A 12437-nucleotide genomic window follows, 5' to 3' on the forward strand; every position below is an offset into this window, starting at 1 on the left:
TGGCTCTATGACGAGTACTTTTTGGCCGCCTGTGGCCTCAGCAGTCGGTGCTCTAGAGGTAGCCGGCCTGTCAAATACTCTGTTTTTTCACGCTTTGTTTACTTGGGATTTTACTAACTTTGCTGTTTATTTTTTGCAGCTGACGCCATGAGTAAAATAACAGCATCCAAGACTGCGGCGGCCATGTTGCGGGCCTCTCTCATGCAACAGTCTTGTGCCGACTCCCCCAACAAGGGGGCACCCTTGGTAGGCTTCGAAAACTCTTCCTCTTTTAGGAGTTGTCTTATGCATATACTAACTCTTTTTGTTTTCAGTCTGGCACTCCAAGAGCTTCTTCCTCGCAACAGCCGGACCCCAAGGCCCGGAGGACGACTGTTGCAAGCTCTCCTGGGTCTTCCAGGAAAACAGTGGCGGCTGAGAAGCAGCCGGCCACTTCTTCTAAAACCCCGGCGGGGCCGCCTAGAAGTATGGACAATCACTTGTAAAAACTTTCACACTTGCTTCCTTCTTGACTAGGTCTAACTTGCCTTTTTTTTTTTTTTTACGCTTGATGCAGCCGGCCCTCAGGGGCTTGACTTGGTTGAGGTAGCCAAGTCCATGATCAAAGTAGTTCCTCCATCTGAAAGGGAGGCGGTCAGGGGTGCCGGCACCCTTGACCTTGATGGGATTGCAGGGGTCCTTGCTGAGGTATACTTAGCATATTTTTGAGTATTTGAGTTCCAGGACGCCTGTTATCTTTTTTGTTTGGAAACTGACGCCTGTTTTTTTTTGTACTTAGGCCCTGCTCCGAGTTAACAGCCTTCGCAAGCCGATTGATCGGAAAAACAAAGAGGTAAAGGCTGCAAAAGCTATGGCCGCCTCCAACTGTGATAAGGCAATGTTTCAAATTGCCCAAAATGAAGTACTGACCATTAATATTCTTTATTATCAGGCGCAGGCTACCGCCGCTGTTCGGGCTCAGTTAGAGGCGGCCCAGAAGAAGAATGACGAGCTGGAGGCGACCGTCACAAATCTTAAGGCCGAGCTGAAACCTCTTCGCCAAAAAATGCACTCTTACGAAGCCATGGAGAAATCTTTGGCCAACGTAAAAGAACGCCTGGTGAGCCAAGAGAAGAGTCTTACCCAAGAGCTCTCGCAAAAGGCCGAGCAAGAGAAGAAAGAGCTCGTCCGGGAGATGGTGGAAGACTCCGCTCAAATCCAGCGCATGACCTGGGGCCGCCTGTTCCCCAATGCCGAATTTGCCTCATGGGAAAGAACGTACCGCCAGTGTTCGGAAACATACAATCAAGAGATCCTGGCGGCTGCTGAAGAAGAGGCGTTGGGAGGTGCGTTGGAGGAGGAGGAAGAGCCGGTTGTGGCGCTTGTGCCACTTGGGGGTAAGGCATCAAAAGAGGATGCAGCTGAAGCCGAGTCCAGCAAGAAGAGTGCTGACCAGGCGGCAGCTGCTAATACTGAACTACCCCCTTCTTAAGCTTAATGTATTTTTTCCAAGGCCTGCGTGCCGTTTGCTTTGTATTTACCCGGCCAGGGGGCCGGGGCTTTGAATATTTTGCTGGTCTTTAATGACCGGCTTATTTTTAATCAAATTTTTGTTTTGCTTCAAATTTGTCTAAGTATTCCATATCTAATATCCCATTGTTCACTAGACCGACTGTTGTACATGGCCGAACGTTGCAGACAGGTACAAATAGTAAGTACGCCGCCTATGCCCCTGGACGACTGGTTGTCTGTTTCCAGGATAGACGATCAGTCGGCCATTTATTCAATCGGTATTCGAACTATTTTGTCTGGATCCTTTTTAGGCAAGCGTGCCTGTCTTTTTGTAATTTTAACCAAGTAGGAAAGTGGTCTGACCAAGTAAATAGTATTACCTAGTCTCCAAGGAATTAAGTAAGTAGGATAACAAGCGGCGGGTACCGGTTGTTTCCCTTTATTGCCAATGTTGGCTTTTAACTCGTAATTTGTTAACTTAGCAAGAGTAGTGGTTGAGAGTCCCTGTTTGTTAAAAACAGGCGGACGACTTATACCTTTTAGGCTCCATACTAAGTTTGAGTGACTATTAAGTTAACATAGGAGTTACTTAGTCTTCGTCACACTTTAGATTGAATAGTAGAGGTACCAGGCGGCGGAGGCCGGCTGATCCTCTTGATTTGCCAATGTTTGTTGGCTATTAACTCAATAGGTTACCTAGTAGGAATAGGGGTTTGAGTGCCCTTGTTTGTTTAAAACAGGCGGACGACTCAAACCTTTTAGGTTCCATACCAAATTTGAAGGAGTGACTATGAGTTAACGTTGGAGTTACTCAGTCGCCGTCACTTTTGTTTGAGAAGTAGAGGTACCAGGCGGCGTAGGCCGGCTAGACCCCTTGATTCGCCAATGTTTGTTGGCTATTAACTCAATAGGTACCCCCTGCATTTATCCCAAGTAATACAGGCGGTCATCTGACTCAGATGTCAACTGCTACCACTGGTTTGGTTAGTGATAGAGTTATCCTTGTCTCAAAAACGGCTACGTGGTTGCCCTTGGGGACAGTCGTATAGGTGCCGTGTAATTAGTTTATAGAACAATGTTCCACCCAAAAGGGAGCTGTTCTCTGCGACATATTTCATCCGGAGGGATGCCGTCGGACGCCTGCTATGATGTTGGGACAGGTCGTATTAGTTTTGTAGATTTGATCAGGTGGCTTGGCGCCTGGTCTGATCATTCGGCCGGTGGCCTTGGTAAGTTCTTGGTGAACGTAGGTGCTAAGTAAAAGAAGGGTAGCCGCCTGTTAGGCACAGGGTCGGCCAGGCCCTAATCTTTTTAGCTAAGTATTGTGAGTAAAATACTCAATGGAGAGTAGCCGTCTGTAAAGGAACAGACGGCATGCCCCTCTGAAGATAGAGTGAAAAACTCAATGGAGAGTAGCCGACTGTAAAGGTACAGACGGCATGCCCCTCGTAATACAAAATTGAATAGTAAGTGCAAACTTTATTAAGTAGCTCTTTACTTTACATCATTCAGAAGAAATATTTTTTAAGGTTATCTACATTCCAAGTTCGAGGCAACGGTTGTCCGTCTGGTGTTTCCAGACGGTAGGTACCGTCCCTGACTTCCTCATAGATTCGGTAGGGTCCTTCCCAGTTGGGAGTTAGTTTGCCAGACTCATTAGCCCTACCAACTGCTTCCATTTTTCTAAGTACAAAGTCCCCTACTTTGAGTGGACGCCTGTGTACTTTTTTGTTGTATGATCTAGTCATTCTCAGGCGATAGATATCATGGCGCAAAACAGCATTGCCCCTCTTTTCAGGAAGTGAGTCTAATGCCAGGCGCATGGCTTCCCAGTTTGCCTCTTCGTCATATAGCATTACTCGAAGAGTCGGCTCGTAGTGTTCTATTGGAAGAACAGCTTCCGCACCATAAGTTAGGAGGAATGGAGTTTCTCAAGTCGCCCCTTTTTCAGTCGTCCTAATGGCCCAGAGAACATCTGGTAGTTCATCCGCCCATAGGCCGCCTGCTCGTTCAATCTTTTTCTTGAGACCGTCTGAGATGATTTTATTAAAGGCTTCTACCTGGCCGTTTGCTTGTGGACGGCCGACAGATGCAAAGTAGTGTGCAATTCCTTGGTCTCCCAACCAGCTTTTGAGAACAGGTGTCTCAAATTGGGGACCATTATCAAAAACCATAGACATGGGAACCCCGAACCGAGTGATGACGTTTTTCCAAATGAATGAAATTACATCTTTCGTCTTGATTCCCTTTACAGCCTCCGCCTCTACCCATTTAGTGAAGTAGTCAACGGCAACAAGTATATACCTTCTGCCGCCTGTAGCAGGCGTATATGGACCCAGAATGTCCATGCCCCACTTAGCAAACGGTAGTGGGCTGTGAATGGTAGTGAGGTCAGTAGCCGGACGGTGAATTAATTTGCCAAACCTTTGGCACTTGTCACATTTTTTCACCATCTCCATTGCATCTGCTTCCAAAGTAGGCCAAAAGTAGCCCTGCCGCCTTGCCCTTTGAGCAAGCATCCTACCACCTATATGAGAAGCACAGTAACCAGAGTGAAGATCATCTAGTATCTCTCGTCCCTTTTCAGGAGTAACACACTTTAAGAAGGGTTGAAGGTACCCCCTCTTGTGAAGTTCTCCCTGTATCATTTCAAAACAGGAGGCTCGTTTTTTCAGTGCTGCCGCCTGTTGAGGATCATCCGGCAGTGTACCGTTTGTCAGATATGCCCTGATTGAATCCATCCAGGTTGAGCTTCTGTCTAGGATTCCAATAGGGTTTTCCTCGATGCTTCTCTTCTCCATTACTTCCCAAAAAACAGTTCGAGGAGTATCGGAGGAGGCGGATGATGCTAATTTTGACAGTGCATCCGCCTGGTTGTTTTCTGATCTCGGCACTTGGATTAGATGGAAATCCTCAAGGGAGCCGACTGCTTGTCGGACCGCCTGTAAATACTTGATCATGGCCGGATGGGTTGCTTCGTATTCGCCATTGTACTGACTCACTGTCAATTGTGAATCAGAACAGGCGTCTATTTTTCTTGCCCCTGCCGCCTTGCACATGCGGATCCCGGCTAGTAAAGCTTCATATTCTGCCTCATTGTTTGAAGCCTGAAAACTGAAGCGTAGAGCATACTCGAACCTGTCGCCCTCTGGAGATTGACATACGACGCCTGCTCCACAACCATTTGAAGTAGAGCTTCCGTCCACATATACCTTCCATACTTGGTCTGGAACTAAAGAGTCAGGAGGACGAGTCATCTCTACAATAAAGTCAGCAAAGGCTTGCCCCTTCACTGCTTTTCTAGGCTCGAAAGTAACTTCGAGGCTCTGTATTTCTATGGCCCATTTGATCATTCGTCCTGACGACTCCATGATGGTAAGGGGCCGCTTGATTGGTTGGTCGGTATACACGACGACTGCATGTGCCAAAAAGTAGGGCTTCAATTTTTTAACAGCCATGAAGAGTGCAAGACCAAATTTCTCCACTAGGGGATACCTCAACTCGGCATTTTTCAGTACGTGACTGACAAAGTAGACCGGGAGCTGACAGCCGTCCCTTTCAGCAAGGAGCACAGCGCTTAACGCATGATCAGAGACGGCCAGGTACATGTAGAGATCCTCTTTGGGCAAAGGGCTGACCAGCCTCGGCAAGGAATGCAAGTGAACTTTTAATTTCTGGAAGGCGGCCTCAGCATCCGGCCCCCATTCAAACCTTGCCTTTTTCTTAATTGCCTGGAAAAAGTATAGGCATTTGTCGCCTGATCGGCTTAGGAATCTCCCCAAGGCCGCCAGACAACCTGTTAACTTCTGAACCTCTCGGATGGTACGAGGCGACTGCATGTCAATGACCGCCTGCACCTTCTCAGGGTTCGCCTCTATTCCTCTCTGATTGATAAGGAATCCGAGAAATTTCCCAGACTCAACTCCAAATACACATTTCTTGGGATTGAGCATGACATGGTGCCGCCTGAGTGTGGCGAAAGTTTCTCGGAGGTCCGTCAGATGATCTTTCTGAAGTTTAGTCTTGACAATCATATCATCAATATATGCCTCGACGTTTCTCCCAATCTGATCAAAGAACACAGTGTTTATCATTCGTTGGAAGGTAGCCGGGCCATTCTTAAGACCAAACGGCATGACCGCGTAATAGTATAACCCCTGATCAGTGACGAAGGCCGTCTTCTCCTGATCTTTCTTCTATAAGGGAATTTGATGGAAACCAGAATAGGCGTCCATAAAACTCATCAAGGCATGACCCGCTGTTGAGTCGACCAGGTTATCAATTTTAGGCAGAGGGTAACTGTCTTTGGGGCACGCCTTGTTTAAGTCTGTGTAGTCTACACACATTCGCCAGGTGCCATTCGGATTTTTAACAAGTACCACATTTGCAACCCAGTCTGGGAAGTAACATTGCCGAATGAACCCTGCATCAAGTAATTTTTTAACTTCGGCGGCTGCCGCCTGACTTCTTTCTTCGCCATGGTTCCGCTTCTTTTGCTGTACCGGCTTCTTTTTCGGATCCACAGCGAGTTTATGTACTGCCAGATCAGGACTAATGCCTGGCATTTCATGGACTTCAAATGCAAAGATGTCCTTGTATTCTTTCAATAGGTTGTGAAAGTCGTCACCAAGGTTTCTCAGAGCAGTCGTCCCAACTTTGACTGTTCGGTCAGGACGTGAGTCGTCTAAGATCAGGTCCGCATGCTCACCAGCCGGCTGAGGGCGGAACTCATCCGGCCGCTCCTTTGCCAATGATTGCTATTTTCTTGCTTTTCTTGCGGACTCTGTCTGGGACGCCTTTCTCTTTTTGTCGCCTGTTTCTTGAACAGGCGCAATCTCCTTGACATTGTCAAGGTCTGTTTTTTCTCCACCTGACCCAGTGGCCATAACAGTGGGCTTGACATCCGAGAGATAGCACTCTCGGGCCATCCTCTGATCTCCCCTTAGGGAGCCGACTGTTCCATTATCCCTCTCAAACTTGAGCAGCATAAGAGACGGGATTATAACAGCCTTGGAATTATTCAGGGTTGGTCGACCCAGAATCATGTTGTAGGCCGAGAGTTCCTCTACTACTAGGAACCGGACTACCATGTGTCGTCCTTCCCCTTTTTCGCCCAGGCGAATGGGTAAATCTACTCGTCCCAGTGGGTGGACGACTCCTCCTCCAAACCCTATTAAAGGGTGGGAGGCCGGATGTATGCAGTCCGTCTGATATTTCAGTTTTGACAGACATTTGCTGCTGATGAGATCTGAGGAGCTCCCGGTATCTACGAGGATTCGGCCAACTCTCTGGTTGGCCACTTTACATTCAATAACGAGAGGGTCGTCATGCGGCCCCCTTACCCCTCCTAGATCCTCTTCAGTGATGACAATCTCAGGAAATGTATATTTGGACGGCCGTTCTTGGTGAACGGAATTTACATCTAACCGCCTTATATTATCTTTGTTGCCCCTAATAGTGGGGCCGCCTCCTGAGAAGCCGCCTGCAATGGTGTAGACGACTGCATCATCTGTATCGGAACTGTCGGCCTGTTGATTCTTTTTGGCCGACTGCTTTTTTGAGGAAGTGTTCCCCGTAGATTTCTTGACATAAGTGTCAAGATCACCTTGCTCAGCCAAGCGGTCTAGGTACCGCATGAGACTGATGCAGTCATTGGTGTGATGACCAACATCATCATGATAAGCACAGATTTTATCTTGGTTCCGGTTGTTTGCAGAACCCTTCATGGGGACCGTCCCTTTATTTCTTTTAGGATAAACTGGTTATCCTTGTTAAACACATACTTTGGGGAGTATGGTTTGAATTCTTTTTTCTTTTTCTGGGCCGGCTGTTTAGAGGAATCAGCCGCCCAGACCTCTTTTCTTTTCTCATCTTTGTTAGACGACTGTTTCTGTCGTCCTTCTCTTTTGTCGAACCTCTTCCCATCCGACTGTTTTATTGTACACAGATCAGTCGCCTGTATATAGGCTTCTGCTTCAATCAAGGCCTCTTGAAGAGTCGCCACCCTTTTTCGAACTAAATCAAATTTGAAGGTAGACCCGTCTTTGAGACCTCTAAAAAAGTCAGTATAAGCTACCTCATCCGGTAACCCTTGAATCTGTATTCTCATCAGGTTGAACCGCCTGATGTAAGAACGAAGCCCCTCCTTCTCGCCCTGCTGAATTGTTCCCAAATCAAGGGTCGTTTTCTTCGCAGGGATGTTCATGGCGAAGTTGGAGGCAAATAAGTAAGCAAGCGTCCTGAAGCTGTTTACACAACCAGTCGGCAGGTTGCCGAACCATTGCTGTGCGATTCCCTTGAGAGTCGCTGGGAAACACTTGCACCAAGTGGGATCATCCAACCCTTGAAGGTACATCAGGTTGGTGAATGCCATCAGATGGTCTTCTGGGTTAGTAGTGCCGTCATAGGCGCCTACTAGTACATTTTTTACTTTGGCCGGCTGAGCGGCTTCAGTAATTTCCTTGGAGAAGGCCGACGGCTGTTCACCAAGTCTAAGCAACCGTAGCTGCCAGTCCATAGGTTGGACGTTTTTTGCTGCAGGTCCACCAAATGGAGGTGGCTGCATAAAATACTATTGTTGCGGCACACATGGTAAGTTTGGTACCGCCTGGGCACTATGAAAGCCGGACTGACGGGAGGTGCCGCCTGACTGACTCTCATGGTACGACTGAGTATGCCTCATCGAGGCATTTCGCAAACTGTCTTGAAAATTTGAAGTAGAAGCCGACTATGACTTGGATGCCATCTCTGAAAACTTGAAAACTTGAGGGTCGTTTAGGGGACGCCTCTCTTCAGGAGTCGGTACAGACTTGGATGCCATCTCTGAAGTACTCTCCCCACAGACGACGCCAAATGTTTCGGGGTTTTCTGATGTCCTGCGGGAGAGTTACAATTCCGAGACTGGAACCGGACGCCTGTACCTGCAAAATAACGGAGACTCCTGAGAGCTCCGCCTCCAACGGTCAAGTTAGTACCTGATTAAGGAGTAATTAATACGGAAATTAAAGTAATAAGACCTCTCTAGGTGAGAGTGTTTAATGTTGGTAATCTGCTTTGTTAGCGAGATTAGCCGGTTATTAGTGTTCCGTAATGTTTCTGTTCTTCTCTGTTCTTCAGGTGAGATTAATTGCTTGATCCCTTTTAATGAGGATTAATTAAGTATTTATAGTCTTGAGAAGCGTGCCACTCTCTAGGTTTAGGGTAAACCTAGGGCTGACCGGGCCTCTAGACAGGATTGGGCCTTGTTGGCCGGTTTTCCCATTTGGCATGGGTGGACACGTGGCGTGCCTCGATTGGTCCGTAGAGGACGTATCTGTGATTGACACGTGGCAGGCTCCTATTGGCCTACGTGAAGGACACGTGGCGGAACCTGGTTGGTCCACTTGTCAGACGGTGATTGGTGGATAAAAATCCCCTAATCACTAACTAGTTCTGTGCATGCACTAACAAGCAGGTTTGATAAGTTCCAAGCAGGAACTTCTAACACCCCACAAGAGTTGTCTCAGTTATGTCATGTGCAGGGTCATGTTGCTCCAGATTGCCCACAGATTTGCAGAATGCGGAAGAAATGTCAATCGAGCAAGCCAATGCTTTCTACTCCTCTAACCCAAAGAGGCCTTATGAACCTTATTCCAACACCTACAATGAAGGATGGAAACACCATCCCAACTTTTCCTACAAAAACTCCCAAGCGCAACAAAACCCTCCACCACCACCTCAACCCAATACCTACAACCAACCACCACCAGGCTTCCAACAGATACCACCCAATGCCCAACAACCTATGCAAACACAACTTGTAATTATATCTTAAGATCGATAATAACTTAACTTAGATTTCGGTTTACCACAAAAGTACTTGTTTTTTTTTTTCTTGATCAGCAAATTGAAAAAAGCTAAAGCCAGGTTGCTCAACTTGCAAGGTACATTGAATTGGAAAGTACTTACAGTACAATTTGTAATATTTTAAAGAAAATTGTATTTGATAATAATAATTGCATGCATTAATAAAACAAATTATGCGCAGAACCAAATTACCAAAATACCCTTCCATGCAGTCTATAAAAAGCCATGACATGCAGCTCTTCAATCACATCCAAAAACCTACAAACACATTCACATCCTTTCTTCAATCAAAACCCTAGCTAATTAATTTAACCCCCCAAACTCAAGAAAGAAACAAAAATGGCCTCCAAATCCGCCGTTGCTTTCATGATGGTTAACCTAGCCATCTTTGCTTTTGTGTCAGCTAATGCTGCTACTTGCCCTGACTTAAATGTGTGTCTTAACATTGCCAACGAATTGGTGAATGTCCCGTTAGGTAGCCAATCAAGGACCTCATGTTGTGAGCTCGTTCACGGAATTGCCGATGCTGATCTTGTTCTCTGCCTTTGCACTAGCCTCAAAACCACCCCTCTCGGAAGTACCCTTGGCGATCTCCTTAATGTCCTTGGTGGTGTCCTTGGTGGCTTTAGTGGCAGCGACCTCCTTAACCAGGAGCTTCTCGCCATCGTTAATGCTTGTGGAGTTAACAATCCTACTCAATACAAGTGTCCCGTCTAGTGATCGATACGATATGCTAATTACGAGTTAGCTAGGGGAACTGCTCTAGCTAGCTTATTATATGTCCTAATAACTTAGTCGTTTCATTTAAGAGTTAAGAATAAAGTAGCTAGTTTAGAGTTTGAGTATCTAAGGATGATCATATCATTTTATGTATGTACTCGTCATTATTATCTAGCTATTAGTATAATATGTACTTGACGTAATTGATTTGTTCCATTTGAGGATCATCTCAATGTCGTTCGTTGTTGTTGGAGTATGAAAGAATGAAAAATCTTGAATGTTTGATGTGTTGTCTTTAGAATTATTTCATTTTACTGCCAAAAAATAACACACTTTTAAAAAAAAAAGACTTCACCACCACTTAACATTAGTTTTAAATTCAACATTTCGACCTTAGCTGTGATGTTATTGACTTAATTAATTAAATATAGCCTAAACATGTATACTAATTTACACTTGATTATCACAGAAGTATACATGAGTCATCTAAACAATTTAGAATGAAGAAGTCATGAGTTTTTAATTAACTAATTAAAGATTACCGACTACTGCACCTCAAAATTATTGAGCAAGGACATTTCGATTGCTTGGTTGCTGAAGGAAATCAGGGGAGTGGGGGCTACGTTTCAAAGATGCACGATTTTAAAGGTCTAGAGAGACCAGGTACAACAGGCTGATGATATTGCTAAGTTTTGCCGGATAAATTGTTCTAATCTGCTATAGTTTTTAGTTTTTGTTTGTTCTTTTGCTCTTGTCAAAAAAAAAAAAAAAAAAAAAAAAAAAAAAAAAAAAAATTATTGAGCCATTCTTAATTAATTAAATCCTTAATTATATCTTAAGATCGATAATAACTTAACTTAGATTTCGGTTTACCACAAAAGTACTTGTTTTTTTTTCTTGATCAGCAAATTGAAAAAAGCTAAAGCCAGGTTGCTCAACTTGCAAGGTACATTGAATTGGAAAGTACTTACAGTACAATTTGTAATATTTTAAAGAAAATTGTATTTGATATTAATTTATGCAATCTCATCTAAATAATTGTGTTTTTCTTCATATAAATGTCAATTACCACCCCTAAATGGTAAAGATTGGTAAAGATAATTAGATAATGAAAATTAGTGAATAATTGTCATTACCATGAGCATGGATAGTGACTTAACTTACAAATCCATGTACAAATTGATTCCGGTTATCAACATTTATTACCACCTAACTAACATGCAGCTAAAGTACGTCTTGCGGTTAGGGCTCTATAGCGATCCAAAATCGGATCAGACTGGACCAAAACCATTTTATCATACATTCGGGTGTATCACTCATGGTACACCCAATTAAAATACAAGAGTTATAAAAACGGGGAAAGAACATGGTGTACAACTACAATGTACACGAGAAAGAAAAAAATCAAAATGATGCTCTCCTTGATTTAAGGGATTGATTTGTTATTTATATTCCTTGATTCATGGAATTGATTTATTATTTACATTCTATATTACTTTTGATAAATTTGAGAGAGAAATTGAGTTATATAAAGAGAAATCATGGTAAAATTTGAATTTTAAAGTGATTTAATGTTATTACGAAGTTGATTAAATTGTTTCAATGAATCTTTTAATTGAAATATGTAATTGACGAATTCGTTGTTGAGAGAAAAGGTATATTTCAATTTTAATAAGCTACTTCGCTATTTTGGTGTTATTTTCTAAGGTTGAATATGATGTTCCTTATATTTTGATAAATGTTCTTTTATCACTTTTTAATTGGAATGAAATATGTTTCTAGAGTTTGATCAATATGTTCATTGAGTCTAAACTATATTACGTTACAAACAATGTTCTTTAAAGTATATAAATTGATCATGTTCTTTGGGTATCAATAATACAAATTATGTTCTTTTTATTTGAATAGTATGTTCTTAAATTTTGAATTTTTGAAATTTAATAACGAACCAACAATTCAAACCAGTTTAGACTGAAACCGTCAACCATGCCTCCTTGATGACTCAGACCAGAATCATTTGATCCAGTTCTGGTCCAAATTAAAGTTGAAAATTCAAGTCGGGTTTGTTTTTGGACCGATTTGACCCTTTTTTTTTCTAGTTTTTTAAATATTGTTATGGAAGAAGGAATTTATAAATTGAATATGAAAATAGATAACATAAGCTGCCGGTTTTTGGTAAATAAATTCCTTGCTAACATAATTAAGAGCTTGTTTGGTGCCTTTTTTTGTTTTTAGTTTTTCAAAAACAAAACCCTAAAAAAAAAAAAAAACCCAGAAAAAGTACTAATTCGTGTAGTGAAGTTTCTAATTTATTTTACTTTCAATAGGTTTGACTAAATTTAAATCTTATATGACATATATATATTTCATATGGCTTTCTA

General features: G+C 43.4%; 1 protein-coding gene across 1 annotated transcript; it reads left to right on the forward strand.

Moving 5' to 3' along the window:
- Positions 1–9675: 9675 nt before the first annotated feature.
- On the forward strand, positions 9676–10053 carry LOC110719741 (putative lipid-binding protein AIR1B). The gene has a single exon (XM_021898731.1). It carries the CDS (start codon positions 9676–9678, stop codon positions 10051–10053), a length of 378 nt encoding a protein of 125 aa, XP_021754423.1.
- The last annotated feature ends 2384 nt before the right edge of the window (positions 10054–12437 follow it).

This window comes from Chenopodium quinoa, unplaced genomic scaffold, assembly GCF_001683475.1.
Source record: "Chenopodium quinoa cultivar QQ74 unplaced genomic scaffold, ASM168347v1, whole genome shotgun sequence".
NCBI lineage: Eukaryota > Viridiplantae > Streptophyta > Magnoliopsida > Caryophyllales > Amaranthaceae > Chenopodium > Chenopodium quinoa.